The 25,617-nt window shown below is 43.7% G+C and overlaps 3 protein-coding genes across 23 annotated transcripts in view; 1 reads left to right on the forward strand and 2 right to left on the reverse strand.

Annotated features, from left to right (window-relative positions):
- The window catches only part of KANSL1L (KAT8 regulatory NSL complex subunit 1 like), a 66,231-nt gene extending 50,605 nt beyond the window's left edge, over positions 1-15,626 (forward strand). For 4 of the 5 annotated variants that reach the window (XM_075756038.1, XM_075756040.1, XM_010301536.2 and 1 more), the window contains 8 exons: positions 245-355; positions 774-911; positions 3,351-3,475; positions 4,870-4,994; positions 5,886-5,940; positions 11,543-11,655; positions 13,197-13,377; positions 14,001-15,626. In XM_075756038.1, coding sequence (XP_075612153.1) covers positions 245-355; positions 774-911; positions 3,351-3,475; positions 4,870-4,994; positions 5,886-5,940; positions 11,543-11,655; positions 13,197-13,377; positions 14,001-14,249 — 1,097 coding nt within the window. In that variant the 3' untranslated portion in view covers positions 14,250-15,626. The remainder of the gene's footprint in view (positions 1-244; positions 356-773; positions 912-3,350; positions 3,476-4,869; positions 4,995-5,885; positions 5,941-11,542; positions 11,656-13,196; positions 13,378-14,000) is intronic. The other variant, XR_012836010.1, reaches the window with a different exon arrangement.
- On the reverse strand, positions 5,935-21,602 carry RPE (ribulose-5-phosphate-3-epimerase). Of its 5 annotated transcripts, none has more exons than XM_075756046.1 (6): positions 21,454-21,601; positions 21,226-21,305; positions 20,894-21,033; positions 20,452-20,586; positions 20,201-20,287; positions 5,935-7,750 (listed from the first exon to the last, which is right to left on the reverse strand). In XM_075756046.1, exons 1-6 carry the CDS (start codon positions 21,588-21,590, stop codon positions 7,661-7,663), a joined length of 669 nt encoding a protein of 222 aa, XP_075612161.1. In that variant the 5' UTR covers positions 21,591-21,601; the 3' UTR covers positions 5,935-7,660. The 5 variants fall into 5 exon arrangements, with proteins under 5 accessions (XP_075612161.1, XP_075612156.1, XP_075612157.1 ...); XM_075756041.1 differs by lacking the exon at positions 5,935-7,750 and adding an exon at positions 15,507-16,015 and having other exon boundaries at positions 21,454-21,602; XM_075756042.1 differs by lacking the exon at positions 5,935-7,750 and adding an exon at positions 15,507-16,015 and having other exon boundaries at positions 21,443-21,602.
- Positions 21,603-23,249: 1,647 nt separating this feature from the next.
- UNC80 (unc-80 subunit of NALCN channel complex) overlaps positions 23,250-25,617 on the reverse strand; it is a 131,606-nt gene continuing 129,238 nt past the window's right edge. For all 13 annotated transcript variants that reach the window (XM_075756060.1, XM_075756050.1, XM_075756055.1 and 10 more), the window contains one exon: positions 23,250-25,402. In XM_075756060.1, coding sequence (XP_075612175.1) covers positions 25,133-25,402 — 270 coding nt within the window. In that variant the 3' untranslated portion in view covers positions 23,250-25,132. The remainder of the gene's footprint in view (positions 25,403-25,617) is intronic.

The raw sequence follows: 25,617 nt of genomic DNA on the forward strand, positions 1-25,617 counted from the left end.
GCTTGACCATGTGAAGACACTGCTGCCCTGTAGACAAGTGATCGGTCCTTGCAGGAGTTACAGAGCACTGACGTTCTTCATGATTTGAAGGACTCAAGGCAGCAATATTGCTCATAGATTATATTACATAGCATTATGTAAATCAATTCCTAGACCTTTAGTAATAATGCATAATTCATTGGCTCATAGGTTGGCATCTTTCTGATACAGACTCCATTCCCTTTTGATTTCTTTTGTTTATTAGATATTCCTCTTCACATATACTTTGAAACACTATTAAGGAAGGATGACATCAAAGGAGAACCTGTTGATACCTCATCTTTGGGAGTGGAGTTTAAAGTATCTCCAGACAATGGTATGTAAAGCAAAATATTTTAATATTTGCAAGATAGTTTTTTGATCATTTGCCAGTACTTCCTGCCCTGAAGAGGTTCAATTTATAAACTTACCAGAAAGCAGGTTATCAGAGAAGGTAACCAGCTAAGGCTTTAGGTGGAAGAGGAACCTCTTCCCAGACCACAGTGTCAGGTGGTTCTTTGTTGCACGGAAATGATCCCGTCAGAGCGGTAGGAGGGCAGTAATACAACTGGGGGCAGTTTGGAACACGGATTCTCTGCAGACACAAGTGCCTGACTGCAGTACTGTTTACTATTTAGATTCCTATTGGGAGCCTGGGTTTTTTCTGTTATAAATAGTTCAGCAGTTGAGATTGCCTGTAAATTGCACCAACGGAAAATCAGTTTTCAACCTGATACATGCTTTTTCTCTTGTAGACTATAATCAACATAATGTTTCTGTCAAACAATGGAGCAGTGGCTGTTTATCTAATTCCAAATCTCAGTCAGTGTCAGGAACATCTGACCAGCTGTCAGAAGGAAGAAAGAAGAGACATCTAAGCGAGACAGCAGTAGGTAAGAGAAAAATGGTACTGCTTAAGACAGCACTACTTCTTTAAAAATATGTACTGTATAAATGAATTTGTTTCACTGGGCTTTGAGAATTAATTTTAAGTTGTCTCCAAAAAGCATACTGTATTAAACTTCACAAGAGTGAAGAAATGGACTGACAACACCATGAAAATAATGTGCTATTTTAAAGCATAGTAATCTTTCTCTTTCTTCTTGAGTATGTGTTACAAAATGAGACAAGCTTCTGTGTTTTATTTTTGGAATACTCTTAAAGGAAACTGCTCAGCTGTCCAGCTGTGTTTTTCTAATACTGGGTGTCATTATTTTTAATATGAAGGGGTTTTTTTTAATAGTAGTCACTGAAACAGACCGAATTGCAAAGTTATCTGTCAAATCATGTGCCTAACCAAACATTTACTATTCCTGGCATCTTTGGTCAGCTATGTTTCATTTGTTGTGTACTGTCATTTGTGGTTCTGGTTTTCTTCCAGACTGTTAAGAGGACTTGTGGGTAGTCAATGCTTATAATTAGTGTTTTTACTGTTGTTATCTTTATATTTTAAGCCATTGAATCTCTACTTCAGCACTTGGTAAGTTAATAGAAAGTGCCCTGAAAGTTCTGTAGAATAATGTGATAATTTAGGGACAAAAAAAATCAGCCTACCATTGTAAAGATAAATAGCATCTTACCTCTCCAGGCTATTAAAATGTAAAACCTAACAGATTCTGTTACAGATTAATTTATGTGAACTTTTGGAAAAAATTGGCAAAATTTCCACAAGACAGTTGAAGAAAATAAATCACTGAGTATGAGGTCAAACTATACTAGTTTAAAATTTCCCCTAAGAAGGAATTAAAAGATATAAATGATCAGTTAACATTGTGGAAAAATAGACTTCTGGTGCATATCCAGGTAAAACTGCTAGTATAATCTTGCAGTAGAGGTGGAGATATGGGAATTACTGCAGAGATGGTTTAACCAAAAATGATGATCTATTTAAAAAAAAATAAAACCACAAACCACAACCCAACCCCCCAAAACCCTATTGATTAGAAAGTTACAGGAGAGAATAAAAGGTGGTTTTGGACACACTGAAAACTGTCGTAGATTTAGGTGAGGGTTTGGGTTTTTTTACATCATTCCCTTTGCGCATTACAGCCCTCCCCTTTGCTGTACAGCCTTCTCTTACGCTCTGTGCCTGTCTCTGCGGGGGGTGCTGTGCCCTGTCGCCTCTCGCCATCAGTGATCCTTTTCCATGCCACCCACTTCCCTAACCAGTCGCTGGTCCCCAAACCACATTGCAAACACTTGTTTCCCTAAGTGTACTGTCATGCACACTAAGATCAACAATTGGAGTCACTTGGGAGCACTAGTAAGAGAGAAAACTTCTTGCTAGAAATCTTTTGAAGTTACAATTAGTCTTCTGCCAATAGTATTTAGTTCTTTGAGTTAATGGAACAAAAAAAAATTCCATCTTTTTATCATGAGGATCATAGTTTCCCAATGCCAGAAAACTGCTATGTGGTGTATTTGTGAGTAGCAGCAGAAGTTCTAGCTTATTAGTGCTACGGGTGTAGTACTACATATTTATTCCTAATTTGGGCTCTGTCTAGGAGAAATTATCCATGGGGAAGGTCAGCCTGATGAACAAGGCCAAAAATAAAAGCTGTGTGCCGGGGAGTTGCAGAGCTGCCTGGGAGATGAGAGTTCATGTCTTTGACCCAGCCTGTGCAGTACAGTCTTTAGATCAGCGTTACCCCTTTTTCTGTGTTGGAATATACTGATTCTTTTTATTAGTTAGTATATTAAATCCGAGGTGTCTCTTCTTACTGGAAATTAAGGTAGAAGGAAAGCAGAATGCAAGTGGTTAAAATCTGAATCCCCCTAAATGCTGCTTACACTGGGACTGAATAAGAGCAAACAAGAATTACAATTTGTCTGGAGCAGTGGGCCACTACTGGAAGAAACCACACATGGAGATCTGGAAACTAATTTTGTTTGTTACCCTTGCTGCCAATTTTGTTTTATCATTTATCAAGGAAGAAACCATCAGTGAGGGCTCGGCGAACTGGTACGTTAGTGAGATGCAGCCTGGCTAGGGAAGCGCTGTCAGGAAACACTGAGGAGCATTGCTGTAGGTCTGATTGCATTTGCTGTGTGTGTATTCTGTAGCAGCTTCCGAAAAAAGCAGCAGGATTTGCCCATGCAAAGCTGGTTCCACAAGAAGAAATCCTTCAAAGAAGGAGAGGGATGAGTTTTGTGGAACAGTGACAGGATGAGTAACAAGTGTTTATTTAGATGGCTTTTTATAGTATTCATTAAATTGTGAGTGGTTAGCTGTGGGCTTCTAGAAATGACTTTATTATTACTGTATGGGAAAATATCTTTAGTCTAATAGACAACAGCTGGTATGCATTTTTTATTATTATTTTTTGTGACAGGCGAACGTAATGCTAGGTTTGAGACATTCTCCTTTCAACATGCAGAACCAGAATCCCATAGCAGTCTTACTGCCGTGACCAATGTCAATGCGATGTCTAGGCCCACTCACAGCACTTCATCACAGGTAAACAAAAAATGTATCACTATCTTAACTAAAATATCAGCAGAGAGTTGTGCAAATTAAAAATGCGTGCCTTTTACATCTAAGGTAGTGTTGAATTACAGTACAGAGCATTTTTACAGTGAATTAGGTGCATTATATTAAGTAATTTATTCCAGTTTGACTATGTGGTGTTCCTAAAACAGATACTTGCATTTAACAGAATTTCTGCAGATCATATAACTGGAGTGTAAATTAAGTTTATTGTCATTGGGCCTTTTTTTTTCTTCCCCCCTAAATTCCATTAAATATACTGTGATTTATGTCCCAAATTTTACACAAGGGCTTTTATGACCCTTTTTTCTTGTTGCAGCTACCTAAAATGGCCTCACAATGCAAATATAATCACAGAATTTGTTAACTCTCAGCTTCATTATTTAAAACCTCCTGTGCAGAACTACAGGCAAAATCTCTGGTATATACATTTGCTGCGGAGCGGCACAGCTCTGGTTCAGTGAAGTCACTGCAGAAACACACTTTGTTTTATTGGAATTCATAAAGAATTTCATAATAATATCCAGATTTCAGTCCCACGGTTCTGCTAAGCCTACTGGTATACTGGTGCTCTGTAAGTCATCATGTTTCAATCTGGTGATGACTCCTGGAGAGCCGAGTTTAAATGTGCGTCCCCAATGCAGTCTTGGCAATGCACACTGCTCCTTTCTTCCCTTGCTTGGTCAGACCATCGTCAAAGAACACCTAAATGAGCATTTTAGAATAGATTGCTTCCATTAGCGTTCAGTTAAAAGCTGAAATCTTGTAATACGGAATGTGTCGTGATTTAAAACTAAACTTTCTCCTGGAATTGAGGAACTTCAGTTCCATGCACCAGTTGGCAGAGAAAACCACCGGGAATTCTACTATGATCACGGCTAAGAAATTCACTTTCTGTCTTTTGCACGTCTTTCAGAAAACACTTTCCATGTAGGCTGTTCTTCACTGCTAAATGTAGCTTCATTCTTTTTTAATTCTTAATTGTATCACACTGAAGAACCACTTAGGTTACGAGTTAATAGATTAAAGGTTGTCTTTGTAGACTGAACATTACGAAGAAGGCAGCATTAACTTCAAAGTTCTCATAAGTATTCAGAATTAACTGTAACTGAAATCAAGGAAGGGAGACTCCCACTGATTTCAGTAAGAGTTATGCCAGCAAGAAGTAAATCTCAGAGATGAGACAGAGTTGTTGATTTGTTGCTTCCATCCAGGAGGGGGGGAATTTGAAAGTCATTAAGCCACTAGAAAATGTGTTCAAGTTACAGAATTTCTCCTCGTGCAGTTCTGATGTTTCTCAGCTAACACGTAGTGCCTGTGATTTGAGCTGATGAATCTCCTCTTGTATTGATTATATTATACAGCATAACTCCAGGAGGAGGCTGAGAAGTGAGAGCTCCTATGATATCGACAACATTGTTATTCCGATGTCGCTGGTGGCGCCATCGAAGTTGGAGAAACTACAGTACAAAGAAATCCTTACCCCCAGGTTTGTTTATGACCTCCTCAGTTGCAAAGAAGATGCCAAAATGAACATGAGAACGTTAACTAAGAGTATCGTTAACGTGTAGTTAGATAATTTTGTAATACTAAGATGATCTTTTCATGCACTTGTTTTTTTTCTGCGCACTTCAATTTGTATGACTGGAATGGTGGGAGGACTGGGCAGCTGATAGCACAAGGGAAATAGTCTGATACAGGGAGGTGGCAGATGCACAGACTGGCTAAAAATAGAAGTGTGTTTATATCATCTTAATGGTAGTGATATTTGTGGCCTGAAATGTGCCATAAGGCTGACATGCTCTGAACGTTAATTTGGAGGTTGCTGACTTTTTTGTGTGTTATGGTTCATAAAACAATAGTTAACTATTTTCAGTGAATTAAACAGAACTGATTTTAGCATATATTTTTAAAATTTATCCATTCTGATACAGTAGAGTAAGCTTAATTTTTCCATGATTCTGGAGACATCTTTTTTTTTTTTTTTTTTTTTAAGAAAAAGAACCTCTTTAGATTGCTAAAACAGAGTAAAAATGACTAAATGCAATTGTTCCATATTTTAAATCTCTAATTTGTATTTGCTTTTATATGGTCTTTAAAGCTAAAAATACTATTAAGACTCTACTGGATAGCTTAAAGACTGTGTTGGGAAAAGGAAAGGTTAGATACTGGGTAGGGAAAGGAAAATGTAAATTTTGGGCATTGTTACCGGCACCTTAAATTTGAAATTATTTTATTTGAAAGAAATTTTGAAGCACAAGTAGTGTGGAAGAAGGAGTAATTAACAATATAGTGTAGGAACAGAAGAGTCATCTCTACTGCTGAAATAATGAAACAGCTTCTAGGTAAACTAATTTTACTTACCTTGTCTCATTTCTAGCTGGAGAGTTGTTGAATTTCAACCTTTAGAAAGATCTCATACAGATGAAGAAGAGGTAGGCTGTATTTTAATTAAACCACAAGTTTTTAATTAAACTAGATACAATATATAATTGGGATAATCAGTACATATTTCCAAAGTCACTGACTTCATGCAAATCCTGGTTAAGTTTCAAATTTCAAAAATAAAGTATTGAGTATCAGATTGTGAAAATGTGTCTTATCCCAACCTACTCGATCCTGTGGTGGATGACAGAACTGTGAGTATATCCATTAATAATCATTGTTTGGCTCCTCTGTGCCTTGCTGCTGACACGGTCAGTGCTCCCAAAGGGTCCCTTTGGTCAGACCTCCGCCTGCCTGCTCTTGAGCGTCCCCGTACGACTGTCCCTTTGGGCTACCTGTGCTGTGGTGTCTGTCCTTCTCTCTCATCCTCTTCTTCCATGGCCAGTTCCCATGGCATGTTGCTTCTCAGGAGGTAACAGGCATTTTGCTTGTGGGCCCAGCAGGTTTCCTCAGTTTTCTTCTCAGTGTTCATTTTCCTGCAACCCTCCTGTTGGGAGCAAACTTTTCTTCTTTCTGCTTTGTCAGGAACAACATAACCGTCAGCATTTCCTGCTTGCCTCTTGAGCTAAGTTTGCACATTGTGTGCTACTGTTGCTTCCTCCAGACATAAGAAATCTACCCTTTTCTTCCAGGGAATGTCCGTGGTCTTTGCAGCTGGGGGTCCCTTTCTCCTTTAATCAGGAGTTTGAGGCATGTGCTAACCCCAGTGTGAGCATACCAGCAGGTCTGGGCTCTAGGCTGGTTTTCTGTCCTTCCGGTCTTTTTGTGGCTGTTTCCAGAACCCTGCCAGTTTTGCTGTCCTTTGGACATCTCTAATCTCCCTCCGGTCTCTGCTATAGGCCATTATCAACTGTTGTAACTGTAGAACTTCTATTCGTACCTTCATCCACAATATCTGTTCTTGAGCTCCTTTGTCAGAGAATCTCTACAACCGGGGTTTAGGTGCCTTAGTAGCAGAAACAGATTGCATTTGGGTAGCAGAACAGAAGGTTATGCTAAACACAGTAACCAAATCATTATGCCACTCTGACGAAAGGCGCTAGCTTCCCTGGAGTTTTACTAGGTCTGTAGCTGCCTGCTCCATGGAAATGAACCTTACCTTTCGGAGAGTATCGTGGTCTCAGGTCCCTACCTGGTGTAGCTGCACTCATTTGACACCATATTCTTGGGTCAGAAGGAAGAGAAAAACTTACTCTGTCCCTGCCTTTTCTCATGCTCTTGAGAAGTTCTCGTGAAATCTGGTGGTCAGATTTATGTCACCTCCACCACCACTTTTTGGTTTAGTACCACCTCTGCTAGCAGGAAACATTCCTGATCTTCTTTTGTAGTGGGAAGGTCAAATTGCATACACAAGAGAACTCTCCTGCAAGGATATTTAATTAAACCATTTGGAGAATAACTAATAAGGCAGTAAAGGCACACTGTCCTTTGAGAATCTGTTTGTTGCTCTCTCTTCATCCTGGTATCTGGGGGGGGAAAATAGAATTTCATCAGTGATGCCCCTTTAGGGCTTCAAGGAACTTGGTTGGAAGACTCAGTGGATTTCCTGTTTAGATTTCAGATCCCACACAAATTACTTGTCTTACGTACTTTGAGCATATTTTGCTGTAGGGACTTCAAGGTGCCTCTCTGAAGCTCATGGACTAATCACTCCTTTAGTAGCCCTCCCAGTACATTTGTATTTGGCATGACTAGTTGATCCTGTATGATTCATCCTTTGGCCAGGAAATAACTTGAGTGAACAATAAAGCAGCTTTGCCTCCTGCCGTGGTCCACTGCTTCTGTATTGTCTGTCAGCTGCTGGGTAGAATGAGAGGGGAGAGATGTCAGACCAGAGAAAAATGCTAAAGATCTTGTTTGTCTAAATCATCCTTTGCCAATTCTCCCTCTTTCTTTTGGGATCATGTTAATTGGTTTGGATGTTTTTCAGAGTACTGAGAAAAGGTGGTTGTCTGATCGTAATTCTTCCACTTCCGTGCTTTAGGTTTAAGGCTGAGTTAGATTTGTTACTGAGTAAGCTTGAAAAAAAGACATCAGAAACCAGCAGCATTACCTTTCTGCATTTTCTGCACTCCCACTTTGACACTCTTGAAATTGTTCCTTGTACTGAAGTCAAGGCAAGCTTCAGTAGATCATTCTTGAAGGACAAGAGAGGGCAAAATGTACTTTCTGCTTTTATATAAAGTAAGCTTTTTCTTTCCTTTCCACTGCATAGCAGCCTGTGGTGGTACTGTATAATAGTTTCTTTTCTGCCTACCTTCTGCATGGCTAAATTTAAAACTTTGGGAGTAGTCCTTGTGTCAACCACCAGGTAGGGATTTCTTCTATTTGATACCTTTTTCTTTTTTCCCTTCTCTCTCTTCTTCATTTAAAGGCTTTCAATGCAACAACCTGTATCCCAACAATAGACTTGCACCCAGAGTTTCCAGAAGTTACAAAAAAAATGTGGGGTCCCAAATTTGTCATATTCTACAGGAGCCACGCTTCCCAAGACAGGAACTCAGCACTCTGAAAGTCAGGCCTATTTGCCATGCCTTTATTTGAGTACAAACAGATTACCTTTTTTGGGTGCTTAGTTTTTATTTCTGGATATTTTGCCTTACAAGGACGAACATAACAGCTGGGCAATGCAAAAGTTAATCTACTATCTATGTCTGCTCCATTACTTGCTCTAAAAATACTTACTTTTTGGAAATAGAGCGTTTCAGTCTCCTAGTTTGCATGTATGAATTTGCAGTCTGTTCTGCTTTAAGGCATGGGAGGGTGTGGCATGGGTTTTCCTGTTTTATTTTGGTTTTAATTTGTTTTGTCCAGGTTAAAGTTTCTGGCCAGCCATGGTTGTAAAGTAATGTTCAAGTTTATTTTGTAGTTGTTTTAGTAATGACAAATATTTTGGAATAATTCTGTGTGTAATTAGTTTTGCATAAGTGTTTTCATGGCTTATGACTCAGTGTTTCCTGTGAAGCCAAAGACTGAAACACAGACTTTGTTGTTTTGAGAACCTTTCAGAAATATTCCTGGTGCTATTCAACGTTGATGCACAGAGTCTTGTAGCTTAACTAGATGCGATGGGGGATCCAAATCTTAGTTTGCTTTAAGTCTCTTTCTTTGAGTGAAATCATTAGACATGCCTCACAAACAGACCTTCCTAATAGTCTTTTCTCTCAACATCGCTGCCAGATCCATCCATTGAGGAATGACAGTTCTTTTGTCCTTTTTCAAGCTAACCTTAATGGGGGGGGGGGGGGGATCAAATTTCTCCAGTTATAGCAACTTTAAATTAACATAAAGTAGGTGGAGGAAATACATGAAGTGTTACAAAGCTGGAGAAGGGCAGAGGTTGTATCGAACCAAGTAGAGACCTTTTACTCTGATGTAATGTGATTTTATCCATAGAACAAAGAATAATTTTTAAATAAGAAAATGTATTACTCATTAGTCTTCAGTGGAATAGTATAAAACTAATTTTAAATAAACAAGTACTTAAATCTGCTATCATCAGCTATGGAAAAGGAACAGTAAAGCTTATTTCTGTATTCAAAACTCTTCGCTTGGAGAGGAATGTGGACTTTGATTTTTGAAAGGAAGCTTGTTAAAAATGAAGTTTCTTCCCAGCATGAAAAGTTTTGGCAATTTGCTAAGAAAAGTATTTTCAAAGTCTAAGTTTTTCTTTCAAAATTGTCTTTTGTTTCCACTTCAAAGGAAATCTGAGCACACAGGAAAAATCCTGAATTTTCCCTGAGGGAATAGCACTTTTGTAGTTCATAAAATTCTCGCTTTCACGCTATACATCATTGACCTTGGAAAGCCAGAATCTGAACTGAGATGCAGCCCCGTACCAATGCCATCCAAGTGACAGAGCTGCTGAATTCCAGAGAGAGGAGGAAACCCATTAAGTTGGCTTGCATGAAAGGAAACGAGCAGCTAACAGAGTGGTTTGTGTTTAACATAAATAAATAAAAGCAATGAGGAGTCTTCAGAAAGTAGTCACGAGATGGGCAAACAAAGCAGGCCTGTTTGTCGGAAGGTTCCTGTTGAGTGACGGGCTGAGGAGGAACCGGGCAGCTACAGTTTGAGCAAGCAGGTCGTGTGGCCGTTTCAGATTGCACTGAAGTCTTTGGGATCCCTCGCGTTGGCCCAGTTAAATTGTATTGTATGACCAGCCGCCTAGGTTGGAAATGTGCTCTCTGGCAAGCTGAGCACCACTACCAGGTATGCTTACAGCAGCACAAATGCATTGTAATACTTTGCATTTGTACCCATACCGGTCAGGAACTGCCTCAGTGCTGCGGGACTCCAGGAATGGCTTCTGCAGAAAACCTCAGGGCCCTTGGTTGTCTGGAGTGGAGTACTTCCAGCTGACAATGTAACCTACGTCACATGGCTCTGTCTGGCACTGCAGGCAGGATGCTGCATTTAGTTCTGTATTTTATCACATTCAGTTGGAAGATAAATGGTGTTATTTGTATGACACCACTGAGGATTTTGCTTTATAGAAAAAAATCAATTTATTTTCCATGACCCCCCGATTATTAGTATAATTGCTGTACGGGACTGATCTGGGAGTGCAGCTTCACAGCTTCCGTGACCAGGAATTGTTCTTTGCTAAAATTTCTCTGCTTTTGAGTTGGGAGTGGCTGACAAAAAATCCATGACTGCAGCACTTGGATGCTCTTGCCAACTGTAGCTTTTTAGGTGAACTTTGAAAAGGTTGAAAGGTTTGGAGCACTTGGAAATAACTCTGAGCTGTGCTGGAGGGGTCCAGCCAAGAGCTCGTCCCCCCGTCTGGGGAGCGAGGGGGAAGGGAGGCAAAAGTGCTTCTCACCCAGCCGTGTCTCAGGGCAAAATTCCTGGATGGAAAAATGAAGATGGCTGTTTGAAAGTGAAGGTCAGATTGATAGCTACAGCTGAGGAGTTTTACCTAAAAAGCTGCCTCTTGTTTGACTGCACGCAGTTCAAATACTCGGATCAGGGCTGTTTTAAAGCTGTACCAGAGTCATGCAAATCATTTGCTAAGAAATAGTCTCTCCAAAGCAGAAACCATTTTCTGCTTGGTTTCGTAGCAGGAATGCAGCACCTCAGGTTTGCTGAGTTCCTCTCAATGTGGAGCTATCAAAGTCCTTGGTGATCTCAGACCTATTTCTCCCTGCTTAAAGAGCACCTGGCAAATCCTGCTGCCTCCCAGCCTCCTAAAGCAGTCTCTGGAAACTCCTGGAATTTTTGTTTGTCTTTATTATGTGCTTTTAATACTGGCTTGATTTACAAATGAATACTTGTCCTCTTAATTTTCTGCCTCTCACCATAGAGAAAAATGTGTTAGCTGCATGGGGGTATAATTTCTATATCCATTCAGATCGACCACAGACGTGAAGAAATAAAGTGAAAGTGACAGCATCCCACGTAGCAGAGCTTAGTGAGAGTGTAAGCTGGAATGCGTGTATTTTGATGTGCGTTGAATACTGCAAGCATGCATTGTGTTGTCTCCTCTTGTTTGGTGAACAGACCTTCGCAGAATTATATATAATATTGGCTGCCTTTGTTTCTAGTGATGGTCATAATTATGGCAGCTGCTATCTCTATATTTCATTACAGATAGAAGATCTGTCAGATGAAGTTTTTTCCTTACGTCACACAAAGTATGAAAAAAGAGAGCGAGCAAGGTGGTCGCTGTGGGAGCAGAGCCGCTGGCCCAGAAGGAATAGCAGGCAGGTGTATTGACTTTGATAAGAGCGTTCCTATCGAACCACTGGTGTCAGCTGTTGGTGCAGCAGTTTCAGAAATGCTGTCACAGAGAACTTTGAAAATGAGGGCACTCCTCGTTAATTAACTCGTCAGGGACAGTACCAGGTATGTTTGATTTTGTGGCTGGAAAGGGAAGGCCGTGCAGTTCTGAAGCACGCATACTTACAGAAATTTGGCATGTTGGTGACCTGGTATTAGTGAATAAAAATCTTACTCCCATACTGAACACAGTGTGCCACTCCCAGTTACTATGACTTTAGCCACCAAGTGTAATGTGAACCTTTTCTTCACTCACCTGACTTAGCTGAAAGTCCACTGCATTCAGAGATGGGTTACTGATGAGTCCTGGGCTGTCCCAAGGCTCTTACGCTTAAACAAGTGTGTGAAAAAGTTTAATTATTACAGGCTTGCTATCTGGCGCAAAACTCATCAGAACTAAATCTAACCCCTAAAAGTCTTGCAAAAAGTAGCGCACATAAGAGCAAACATCGTAAAGCTCTATCTGCAGTTTGGTTCTGGGAAAACAATAAATCATAAAATCAGTTCAGAATCTGCCAGGACAAAAATAAATCACTTCAGAATTGCTTCAGAATCTGCCAGGACAAAAAGCATCCTATAAATGCAGGGATAACTTTTTCTGCTGTTTATCATATGCTCATGTCCTTGGCTGAAAGTGAACCGTGCCACTAGAATATATATACAAAGATAGCTTTTTTTAACACAGGGTAAAATTAGAGCTAAACCATATTAAGGAATCACATTTTAAGCCATTTTGAACATAGAAAAACTTTAGAAAGTGTATACAAAAATACAAATTCTGTATGTACCCTTAATTTTGAAACTCTCTGAACTCCTTCGTGACATCTTAGTGCTATTTGAATTCAGAAGTAAAACTGCCATTGACACAAGCAAGGTGAGACTTCCACCTGGCATTTAAGATGCATGCCAGTATTTTATATCTAGTTCAAACTTGCATTAAAGGCGAGGTCAAAAGTTTTAATCTTACTAAATTATTTTGATTGCTTTGGAGATGACTCCAGCACAGAGGTGGGAAGGGGGAGCCCAAGGACGTGCTGTTTCTTCTGGAGTTACATTGGCACAGCCTGCTGACAGTGCAGCGTGGACTCCACAGGCTCCTGTGAATGATGCTGTGTTCCCCTGAGTGGGAACAGCCCACGGCTCACTGACTTCGGGCCAAAATTATCGTTCTGGTGAGCGCCTGGAGCAAGGAGTGGGACTGGCCACCAGCTGTTCTGCAGCCAGAGTTTTCCTGTTCCAGCCCTGTTTTGTCCAGTCAGCTCCTCCACAAAGCACTCTTTGCTTTGGCTTGTGACAACAAGGTTGTCAAGAACCATGTGTGTTTTCATCTGCTCTTTTGATTTAATAAGTAGAACGTAGGTAGCACATATGGAGAAACTGAGTGCTTTGAAAATTTAAACTGTTCCTGGTGATGTGAAAGGGCAGAGGGTAGCTCTTAAGACTCTCGTCTCTTATCTTGCGCTAGATCTTACAGCAAAAATGCTGATGGACGACACGGCCAAGATTCGGTGCAGAAGGACCATCACGGCAGCTCCTGCGCCTCGCTGCATTGTGCTGCTGAACCTGTTCCTGACGTGACTTCGGAAGCCCACAGCTCGCTCTGTTCAGGGATTGCACAGCTCTGCAGGGAGAGCCAGGAAGCCAAGGTGGGTGCTTCCAATACCTTCTGGGTCTGGTCAGGTCTTTGGTGACTGCTCTCTCTAACCTAAAACAAAGAACCTGGACATATCCTCCCGTCTCACTGATCAGAATCTCAGGCTGTCACCCTAGTTTATGTAGAGTGAATGTAGGGCTCCTGTTTAGAACCGGATCGCTATGCTTTATGAATTAAGCCCAGGATTTGTCAACAGGTAAAAATGTCATTGCTCAGCACACAAGGCACGTGTAGTAGAGGCGAGTACGGCAGGCCTGGGTGCAGGGGTGGTGGATCTTTTCTCAGGGATGTGGGGCTGACCGTGATGCGGTCAGGTATTGTGACGGTCTGGCACCATGGAAAAGAGCTTCCCTCTTCCTGTACTGTGCCTGTTCAACTGTAGCTCTGTTCATTGTTCAAAACCGTATGAAGCCAGCTTACATTGACAGCTGGTGCCTAGCAGTGTCCTATTCTTTATCTGAAGAGCCCTGCAAACATTGTAAAGAAAGACACTCATTTGTTACTTGATAGCAGATCATTCTGCACATAGCTAATCAGTTCAGACTCAACTGAAATCCCTTTTTCCCCTCTTTTCTCTTTTTCCACCCTCACTCCTACCCTTCTCATTCCTTTTAGTCTGGGCTGTGGGAACTTCGAGTTTTTCCACTAAAAGATGAAGAGGTAGAAGCTTTACTGTGCCAAGATCAAATAACAAATCAGACTGAAATGTCAAGTGCAGCTTTTCCCAGCGACTCTCACTGTACTTCATGTGCACCAGTTGGTCTGCCAGACAATGGCCAGCCACCAAGAAAACAATCTACCGAAGAGTCAGAAGACTGTGAAAATGTTTGCCTGGGAATCAACAATACAAGAAAACAAAGGTGACAGGGAAATGTGGTTCATTAAGAAAGCCAATTAAGGTGGAGAAAAGTGTAAGGTAAAATCTCTCTTGTTCACACAGCATATGACAGCACAATTCAAAACCTGTGCAGTAGCTGCATATAATATATTTTCTTTCTTGCTTTGTAACAGGCAGGATAAATCCCAAAGACAACACTTTCTTCTTCCTGAACCCCAAGAGAAAGTAATTATTTCAAGCTGGAAGTCTAATATTCCCAGTGTTGGGAGTGGGCGCACATAAATTGCTGGCACCATTCACTTTCTGTTGTCATATTGCCACATTTGTTAATAATCATCCTTTTCTGTTTTGTTTGTCTTCAAATGCATTTCTGGTTCTAGTGGATTGTGGTGCAGCAGAATATGCTGTCTACCTTAACCAACAACTTCAACTGAACACAGAAAAACTACTTGAAAAATAGTGGGGAGAAGGGATAGTCTCAGATTATCTTCCTGTGTGGCATGACCATGGGGCGGAAATCTGCCTCTCTAAATGCATGTGCATAACCCATGCGTAAGATAAGGGGCGGTGAGAACCAGCGGTTTCCAAAGCAGACGTTCTGGAAGCCGTGCACCTAGCTTAAAATCTGTACTCAGCTCTCAGTAGTGCCAGGGCATGTTTTCATATAGATGTCCTCAAGCAGTAAGATAGAAATAGACCACTGCATTTCAATAGTCGATGTATCTGCTACTCAGAAAGTAGGGTTTCTGCTTCACTCGTGTGGGTATAGAGGAACGGAAGGAAAGAGGAGTCGAGTCAAATCAGTGACGCAGCTCTTTGAATACTGTGTTTTGGGTCATCTTACTTCCTCAGTCCTGCAGTAGCTAATGAGGCTCATAATATTTTGCTTTAATATGTTAAAGACAAAGTCTTGTTCAGATTTCTGTACAGTGCCTTGTAAGAGTCTCGTAAGTATGCCAACATTTGGTGACTAGCTGAAAAGGAAAAGATGATTGATGTCTAGAAGACCAATAAAGAAAAAAGCCCCAAAGCTTTCCATTGTGATTCCGGATAGATTTTTAATTCCCCAGAGTTCACAGTGAGGAGACAAAAGCAAGTTGTTTAAACTTGCATCTAAATAGCGTAGTTTGGAATGTATTTGCAATCTCAAGAGGTATTAACAAAGCTTAAACATTGAATGTAGGTATAATCCATCAACAGGAAGTTTTTCTGTGTAGGACGGTTGAAGGCAGTTTTATAGGAGTCTCTGTTTTTGTGCAAAATTTTCTTCCACATGTAATATCTGGAATGGCACTGGACAGATGACCCAGTTTTAGTGACAATTTTTTTTTTTTTTTGGTCAAAATGACAGGAAATATACACTGGGCATCTGAAAACAGTTCAGTAAAGTTTCAACACTACAACCTATTGCTACATTGTAGTTTATTGCACATTCTGATTATTTTTTTAAACACTTTTTTAACACTGGTTTGTCTTAAACTTGAATCTTGCCTCAATGTCTGATACAATAATCTTTGATGCAAGGTTGGTTTTTTAATTAAAAGTTATTTCTATATATGTTGTATATAGTCTGAATTTGATGGCCTTTTAGAAGCGAAGAAGTAGCAGCAATGCTTCCTCCTGGCACAGAGACCTGCTTGGCCGAAGAATGGCTTTGCAAACACTGCAGTGGCGCTCGCCCTACGCTTTGCTGTTGTACTGGAGCTGCGCTGGTGCTGTGAGGCAAAGGTCTCCCCGGCGTCTCAATACAGAGGTGGATTTTTCCATCTCTCTTGTCCTGCATGCGCATCTGCTGCTGGGAAAAGGTTTGTGACAGTTACGTGTCTCAAATGCTTTGCAGGTCTTTTCCCTACCCGTATCCATTCATTAAGACGTCTGATCCGACCAGTGCTCACCCAGCTTTGTTGTAAGGTCAGGGCTTCCTGCTCGCTCTGATCCCCAAGGCGGTGCGAGGAGTTTCTGCAATTTCAGAGATGGGACAGACCGAGTAAACCAGCCGGCTAGCCGCCTTGCATGTCCTGAAGGTACCGTCAGGAAATGGAACTGCAATCCAGTGTTTACAGGAAGGAGAGGAGAGTTTTTCTGGATTGCAGGGTTGGGGGTAAGGGTGTTAAAATGAGGCCGAAAAAACCCTGTGTGAAAGGAGCTGGATTAGCCAAGTCGGGTCAGCCTGGTGGACTGTAAAGCTGTTCCGTTCCCGGCTGTGGTGTGCTGTTGAACCATTGTGTTACTTTTGGGCCGGTCCCTGGTGGGCTGGCCTAAAGCAGTTGCTTGTTACCTTGCCAGCTGCAGGGGCTGCACAAGCGGTTACTGATATGAGCAAGGGTAAGCACGTTTTCTTTGTCCCCTCTTTAGATGTTCTTGTCAGCCATTGTGGGAACCAGCTAGTGCCTCACAAGGCAATAAAAAGGCTTGGCAAAGAAAGGCCAGGCAGCCAGGAGACTTAAAAAAAAAAAAAATCCCCGGAGAAACTATAAAAATGTCTATTTGGTCATTACCCCAGCCGGGTCAGAAGTCTTCTCTCTAACAGCTGCCTCTCAGCTGGCTCAACCTTGTGGCAGCAAACCGCAGCTGCCTCCATGAAGATCTGCTTGACTGACTGCATGGTCAGAGAACTGTGCCACAGCATTTCTTCCTCCCCACTCACCTGCCACAAGTGTTAGTGGTGTGCAGGTTTCTGCCGTCAGCTGAGCGGCGCCCTGCGGCAAGCAAAGGCCAGTGGGTAACCAAGACCAGGCTGCGTTTGCTTTTCTCATGTCACCTGCCTACCTCCAGCAGCCCTTCATCCCGGTAGGGGCAGCTCTGAGCAGAGGGGGAACGCCACGTGCGCATATCAAGCAAGATGCCCTTCAGGAAGCCCTAGGCTGCTCCTCATCCACAGCACTGCTAACCATTTGCCACCTTTTTGCAGCAGAGCAGGCACGGTGCCCTGCCTTCTCTGTCTCTACTCTCTGTGTCTACTCCAGCCAGTGAGGCACCTGATTTTTCAGCAGCCCCATTTCACTACTGGGACAGGGTTAGAAAACTTAATTAACTGAACTTGGTCACAGGACCAGACCCCTCCTTTCATCTTCTCTCCCTGTGCTGCATGCAGCTGCAGTTAGCACCAGTACTCTAGTTCATTGCCGGCAGCCCTTTTCCCTGCAGAGCTGGACTCTCGCCTCCAGACAGTTCGGTTTTGCATGAGTGTTGGTGGTGGGAGGAAGCCGCTGGTGGTAGGGGCAGGCTGAGAGCACAGAGCCAGGCTGATGCTTGAAGCCATAAAATGTGCACAAAAACCCTGCTTGTTTTCCTTCCTCTTCAAAATTTTAAACAACAGGGGAGAAAAAAAGCTGTTTATCTTTTGGCTGTTAAGCTGTAAAAGCAGCTGTCAGCACTGCTTCTAATATTGGGCTGAAGGTATGACAAAGGCTGACTGTGAAATACCAACTTAAACATAATGCAACAAGCCCCCCCCCCCCCCATGAAACTGGAGTGTTGCAGTTTCACAAAGAAAGCCATTTCCCTTGCACTTTGTTTATCATTTTCAATTGAGACATTTTTTAAGGCCACTTATGTTCTGCTCCCTGCTGCTATGAGGGTATAAACAGTTCATCTCTGCATCCAGGACCTTAATGGAATGTAAGTACAAATACAAACTTCTAAGCCCTATTAAAATTAAGCTTTGTGTGTGTCTACTGCAGATTTTTTTTTTTAATCTTGCTCAGGGACATGCACTGTACCACCCTGTGGAGCACATGTCTGAGCCCCGCCTTACTCAGCTGTATCCGTTTCTTTTATCCTGTTTTCCAGTTCAGACAGAGCCTTTGCTCTGTCAGATCACCCTGGATCGCTCTAGACCACGTGACATCACCAGACCGTGCTCTCCTGTGTTGCTGAAACTTTGCTTTATCAGAGTATTGCAACACCTAACGGTCCTGGGGGTTACTTGGCCTCACAGATACCGTGCAGGCAGCAATTTTGGTTTTCGTGTCAGTGGTTGGTTCAAGTCCTGCGGCTGTGGTGCGTCCACTGTGGGGTTATGTTACCTAGTACAGGCCTAAACAGAGCCTAACAGATTACTGTTAATGTACAGACACACAAAAACCCGCACAAGTCTTAAGCATTAAAAGACCAAGTATCATTACTGTTACTTCCATGGATGTTACGTCCTCTTTAACCTTAGATGTTTTAAGAAGCTGCCTGCATAAACCCACCTGGGTGGGATTTAGACAGCGTAAAGTAATTGAGTAATTTTACTGTGTGTGTAATTTCTCTCTCCCACAACACTGCTGACCTGACAGTCAATGGAAGCACAAACTACCAGATTTAAAATGACAAAGTGACTGCAACCTGTGAAAGAAAAGACATTCTGTGGTTCCGTGCTCAGAACCAAGTGTGGTACCTTCAATTAAATGGCATGACTTTGGGACTTTTTTTTTCCTAAAATTAATTACTAAAAAACCACAAATGGTTGGACTCCCCTTTCAGACCAGCTTGAGGTCAACTGCAGGAAGCAAGGATACTAGAGCCGTTGTCCTCCTGCTTCCAATAGCATGAAAAGCCACATTTCCAAATCCTGTACGTCACTATCTTCATCGTTTACTCAGGCATATGCACAAACTAAGGATTAGGCTGTGGGTCAAGTAAAGGTGGTTCGGGTTTTTTTTAAACAATCTGTAGGGTTTCAAAGCAGCATTCTTCCATGGAATCTCATCACTTCCAGGAATTTCATACACAAGTGTCTTAACTTGCTTTTTGAAAGGTAAATGAGAAGATATTTCACAGTTTGTGACCTGGTAAAGATGTTGCACGGATGACTTTGATAGCTGACTTACATAGGTCAAGTATTTCTATGTAGTAAAAGCAAAAGATACAAACATTTCTATCATCCGTCGGATTTTTTAGCTCTCTTAAATTGCATTTTCCCCAAACTTACTACCAAAAACCACTCATTTTTTTACAGTCATCTTAAAGGAGACTTACCACATCAAGGGAAGGGTGTTTAATGCAGACACTGGAAAAGTTTTGTAGGAATGCACAGATCAAATGACAAAATACAGACAGCAGAATGCAGTTTGATTAGAGTCTTCCACGAGAGAGATTGCACGGGGTGATGCTACACTCTTCTAGCAAGCAAAAACTGACTGAAGTTTGGTTCAATCCAGTCAGCATTAAGAGGTTGTGCCGTAAAATTAGCCTCCACAGAATCAAGAGACAGGTTCAAACCATTGCGCTTCCAACCCTGAAAGACAGCCAGAATGTTTTTCACTGCTGCTTGCTTCATTGCAGCGAAGGAATGATTCCTCTGTTCAGCAGCAACAAGTTCCTGTAATTAAACGTTCATCCAGCCCTCCCTTACGCATGAGAAACAAGGGTTCTCCTGCACGCACAGAGCCTTCTTGAACACTGCTTGGGTAGGTCTCATCGATCCAGGCAGCGCTTTTGAGCTGCTTCTGAACACACATTCCTTAGCAGATTGATCACAGATCTTGGATCTGCGCTCTTCATAATAGCACTGCCAGATACAATCATATTTGCACCTGCCTGAAAGACATTAAACACCCGCTCAGTAACACGGCACAGATCCACTGCTTCAAGAGTTTTCTCGCTGTAAAACACATAAGGAGGTGGTGAATTCTAGACTGGTGGGCAAACAAGCGCTATTTGTGGGACACAGGTAACATTCCTCTAACTGCAACCACAAATCAATTCAGAAAAGACAGTTCTTCCCCAAATAAATAGGTAATTTCTCCATCATTGCTCCTGTCTACCCGAACATACAAGAAACAAACAACTTCTCTAGCTTAGGAGAGGCTTCAGTAACCGCAATTAAAAAAAGGCACAAGATTAGACCTCAAGTAGATTTTGACATTAAGGGTGCCTTGCACTTCCCTCTGAAAACTAATGGTCAAAACGCAATTCCTCCTAACCTTTCTTTTCCAAGGGACAATGAAGTCTCTTAGCACAGTGACAGACTGCTGCTCCAGACTCTTACCTCTGCACACTTATGGATGGTGTCAGGCCCAACTCCTCCATCCACTTCAATGTCCAACGAGGGAAACTGTGTCCGCAGCCACTGAACCTGAGAAACAGTGTAAGAAGGTTGGCAGCGAGATCCACGCTCAGTTGCTGCAGTTATGTATAGCTTCCTACACACCCAGACAAGGTTTAGCCACCTCACCACCACAGTCCGTACTCTTCATTAGCTTTAAGCTCAATAAATAAGGAAAGAGAAACTCATTTTACCTTTGGCATCATGTCTTCCATAAATTTCTGCCCTCCAAATCCAGGTTCTACTGTCATCACCAAAGCCATGTCTATCTGATTGGCCCAAGGTGCCAAATGTTCAACTGTAGTGCCGGGCTTGATGGCCAGGCCAACCTGCAGGAGAGGCAAGACAAACCCAGCGCACCTTAGGATGGCACAAACGCAGCGAGACTGGCTTAAGCTGGGTACAGCCTCTTAGGAAACTCTGTGCCTGTCTATGCGCAGTAAGAACAGGCAGCTTTAAAGAAAGATTCCTGATCGTCTTCAACTAACATTGAAGACTGACTTTGCGCACAGTGTTAGGGCTGCACGTGCCAATCTCTGACCACCTGAAACTGCAACGATGGGTTTTCATTGCCAGAAATATGGCTGTTTGTTAAGCCAAGTGCAACGTGCTACTGCAGTCCTATGCTCCCCTCACCTTCATCCCGTTCTCCCGAATGTCTTTTATCAATGCCCCTGGATTGTCTGTAGCTTCTAGATGAAAGGTGTATTGGTTTGCGCCAGCGACAGCCATTGGTTTCACCCACTGCTCTGGCCTGGCAACCATCATGTGCATATCTGGAAGAGGGGAGCAGAGCGGACAGCTGTAAGCAAGTGAGGCAGCGCCCGGGGCGGCAGCACCGGCCGGCCCCTGCCATGCGCCCGCTGCCAGACGGCCAGGGCCCGGCCGGAGCCGCTCCCACCGCACCCCCAAACCGCGACCCGCGTCCCGCCCGGCCGGGCCGTGCCGGGCCGCCCCCCGGCCCTTACCGAAGAAGGGCTCCTGGCCCAGCTGCTTGCGCAGACTCTCCACGACGGGATGGCCGAAGGTGATGTTCGGGACGAAGTGTCTTGGGGCCCAAGAGAGAGACCCGCCCGCCCGCAGGTTACACCCGGCCGGGCGGGGCGGGGCAGGCCGCCCGCCCGCACCCTCGGGGCGGCCGCCCCCCGCGCCCCCGGCCCGGCCCCGCCCGCCCCCGGCCGTTACCCGTCCATTACATCCAGGTGGAGGTAGTCGGCGCCGCAGTCCAGCATGCGGCTGCACTCGGCGCCCAGCGCCGCCAGGTCGCTGTTGAGGATGGACGGCCCGATCCGGCACCCCGACGCCATCTCTGCCGACCGACGCCCCCGCGCATGCGTCGCCGCGCGGCCTGCCGGGACGGACGCACGAGCGCGCGCCACCGCCCCGCCCCGCGGCCCCCTCCGCCATTTTCGGCGCCGGGCGGGGACTGGTGGGGGGGCTGCCGGGGACCGGGGCGGGGGGGGGGCCTGCTGCGGGGCTGCCGCCCTTCCTGGCCGCGCCGCAGGAACCGCGCGGTGCCGACGCGGACGAGATAAGGCGGCTGGAGGCTGTGTCCGGTCCTCCCGCCACGTCCGGCACCGCGGGGCCGGGGGCGCTGGGGCTCCCTAACGGCCTCAGGGACCGCACAGAGGCCCTGCCCGGCCGCCTTACCCCCCCCCCCCCGCCCCTGCCACGGCTCGTTCCCCACGCAGGGGGGGCCCACGGCCCCACAGCACACACCTCCCAGCCGCGCCAGCCGGGGAGCAGCGGGGCACGGGGTGAACGCGAACGGGTAAACGGCAACGAACGCTGCGTGCCGCCTGAGACAGCAGCGCATCGAAGCCTTTTAGAAAGGGAGAGCGACGCGGCGTTGCGCAAGAGGCTTAAACACAGAACTCTGTCCTTTTGCCGTCACTCCTCTGTATTTAGTCCTCGGGACAACATTTGCGTAAAATGCTGAGGCGAAGGGACCGACTGACACACCGACAAGACACACAGCCTGGACGTTTGCTGAACACGACATGCGCTTAAGGCCTCTAACACTATTGAAGCAGCATCGTTTGTCTTCACAGCAGAAACACACCAGTTCTGTTACAGAGATACTGGAGGAGAGCACAAAACCAGCTAAAGCACATGGTATGCACCTCATCAGTACAGTATTAAGTGCAACTGATGATAGGAAAGTAAAATACATGAGAAAACAGACTGACTGCCTGTTCTCTCAACAATCATCCAACAAAAATCAAAGCCATCTGCCTGGCCACCTGAATAAAATGAAATTACAGATTACATCACTTGGAAGCTGCATTGATTTCTAGCAGGGTAGACATTAAAAAGAGGCATTGTAGTCCTTGCTATGGCTTACTACTGTGGGTTCACCAGTGGCAGTGGAAAACCTTAATGGGAACATTTGTGACATATACTGAGTTAAATGAAGTAAATCACAGTTATTTTGTCATCGTTAGAGTGGAGTACCATGGTGAGGCATCTACTTTTCATTAAGGAAGGTGCTACCTTCTCATTTTCAGCAGAAAAGGTCACTATAAAATGCACCATGAATTCTCTATGTGTTGTGTCCAGCCCCTCGCTTAGCTCACATCTAAAACTCTCCTCCCCCACCCAGCTGCCAGTAACCCAGCCTACCTTGGGATCTGAAAGTGAAGCTGTGTTTTTTTGGTTTGGGTTTGGCTGGTTGTTGTGGGGTTGTTTTTTTTCTCATTTGTGCGTCACTGTTAATAATAAAACTTAGCATCTGGAATTTAGCAATTCTTTGAGCATCCTCCAAGCTAGGAGCTAATCCAAAGCAGTCTCCTATAGGTAGCTGGTGCTGGCTCCAGTGCGCTGAGGAGATAAGAAAGCGGTACAGCATGTTTTGGTCAGCAGCAGAATAAGCAGTTTGTCACTCAGGATGCACACTGAGCAGCATATCAAGACACTGCCATCTTCACCTAACCATCTCTATTGCAAAAACATGTACACTTTAAAGTTCTGTTAGCGCACCACCCATATATATATATACGGATGGTACACTATAAAATAGTTGCCTTTTCAGCCCTGCTTTTCCCAAGAGGTGCTGAGAGTCTCCATCTCTCACCAATACTCAACACCCATGAGCCTGGGAGAAGGGTAGCTTTTGCTATCTTCAGAGGTTTAATGTGCACAAATTCCCTCCTCAGACCAGCGTGAACAGCTCCCGTCAAATTTGAGCATTTGGCAAATACCAGGCAGCGCAGCCCGAAGGCTCCATGGGTTTCTGCAGGCTGAAACCTGCTGTCAGGTATGTGGTTCATTTTCCATGCAATAGTAAAAACTGCATGCTGCATTACAGCAGCGAGGCAGTCAGTTCTACAGCAGCATTTTAAACAGTTATTTCAGAGCTGCTGAAGAGAGATGCAAGGCCTTTCTTCGGAGGTGGATAGGAGGCCATCGCACTCTGTCCTCAGTAAGGCTGTTTTATGATGCATGCATCCAAATTACAAGCCCTCAGGAGCCAAACTGGTAATTAGCACATTTTACAGACTCTCGGGATGATCTAAAACATTTTCCTCTGTACAATAATGCTGTGATTATAAACTCTAGTTCTTCTAACGCAAGCTGGAAAAGGCAGTATATGATTCCCAAAGCACAGGGTAACTATGGGCGTTGCTTATGATTTCATGGTTTGTTTCACAGCTGTTTTGCAGTTTGCTGGTAAGCAGCTAATGGCTAACTTCATATTTCAGTGTAATTCCATGATGATGCAGCATAGCCTGTAACTCAGCTGTGACTTCAGCTGATCCCCCACAGGGATCTCCACCTACATATAAATGTTACATATATATATATATATATGTTTATGTCTAATACTTGCAGCCATGAACATTATGTACATAAAATGGAACCTTTTTAAATACAATCTCAACATGCCAAAAATAGATTCTTTCATCAAGTTTTCAGCCCTGCAATATCCATCTTTTGTTTACAATGTACATATATATTTATATTTAGATATATAGCAACATGAAAATACCATATATAAATATTTACTTTAAATCCCTATATCTAAGTACATACGACAGCATCAGCGGAGCAGTCGCTAGGTCCATGCATTCCAGATGTGGTCTCTTGGGGGGTTTTTTAAGCTGTGGAGATGAATTACTCAGTACATTTAAGCAGGATGGCATGGGCTATTTATACATCTGCAGACCACTCACTCTGCCCATCTGTATCTGTGCACAGCATGTGCATTCCTACTTATGGCATATACTGTAGTAGTTTTACAGAGCAAATATTTTTGTAGCACAAGTCTAGTGTCTTACAGAGTGGAATGAAACCAACAGACAAAAGTAAACTCAACTGAAGTCTGCAGTGCCAAAAAAAAAAAAAAGTCTAATTGCTCCATGGTGCTTATCACTGATCTGCAAGTTAGAAACAATGGTCCCAGGCTTGTGAAAATCAAGCTTTAGATTGGTACTGTCTGTCAGTGTTTTCACTGTCAGTACCGAGGTGTGAGAGCCTTGGATTCAGGTACTATCTAGCCCTCCTCTCAAAAACGCTACAAAAATAAATCTCGGGCATAATCTCAAAGGAGGTTTCTCTTCTCTGTCTCACACAGTACAACACCCCACTTACCCAGCGAGGCTGCTGATCACAATACATGGCTGCCACATCAAGGTTTTATGGACCACGTATTTACCCACACACCCCTACCCTGAACATTCTCTGTTCCTGCGGTCTTGCCCTGAACTGAAGGAGATTTCACAAACAGAAATTTGCCAGTCTAGCAATTGCCTGTTAGCTATTTTCTGCTTTCGGCTAATAAAGTGCTCTTGTTTTAATTAGTTACTAGTTACCAGGGAACTCAAAGCAGAAGGTACGCTTTCTCTTCCTCCTCCCACTCCTGCACTTCCCCAAGAGTTAAACATGAGATTCATCTAGATCGACGTCGGTCTCCCCAAGCTCCACGTGCGTGAAGCTGAAGTGGGTGGCCAGTAAGGGGTTTTCCATCCCATTGTCCTCACTGATGTGAAGGACGGTGTCCCCGTGCTGCAACAAGCTGGTGGTCTCAAGGCCAGCGTAGTCCTCGGTGTCAGAGAGCTGTGTGGGTGGGGTGCTTTGTGCTGTTGTGGGCCGGGACTCCAAGCCCTCCTCTTTTTCCTTCTCCTTCTCAGCAGAAAGTGCCTCACTCTGCAATTGAGGAGAGCCAGTGGTCAGGCTCAGAGAAAGTGGGAAGGAGGGGGGCGGGGGGAAAGCAAGGGGACATCTATAAAATATTTTCTCATTCAGAACTACTTTTTACCATGAAGGGCCAGGCACTTGCAGATTATAAAGCCATGAAGTTTTGCCCTAAAAATGATACATTTTTGCTGGCGAATCAAAGTTGTAGCAATGATCAGAAAGGC

This window comes from Balearica regulorum, chromosome 6, assembly GCF_011004875.1.
Source record: "Balearica regulorum gibbericeps isolate bBalReg1 chromosome 6, bBalReg1.pri, whole genome shotgun sequence".
NCBI lineage: Eukaryota > Metazoa > Chordata > Aves > Gruiformes > Gruidae > Balearica > Balearica regulorum.

Coding starts and splice junctions, on each gene's coding strand:
- RPE (XM_075756041.1), bottom strand. CDS start 21,590: ATGCGCGGGGGCGTCGGTCGGCAGAGATGGCGTCGGGGTGCCGGATCG. Junction 21,306..21,453: donor CCGACTACCTCCACCTGGAT/GTAATGGACGGG, acceptor TTGGGCCCCAAG/ACACTTCGTCCCGAACATCA. Junction 21,034..21,225: donor GGGCCAGGAGCCCTTCTTCG/GTAAGGGCCGGG, acceptor CCCCTCTTCCAG/ATATGCACATGATGGTTGCC.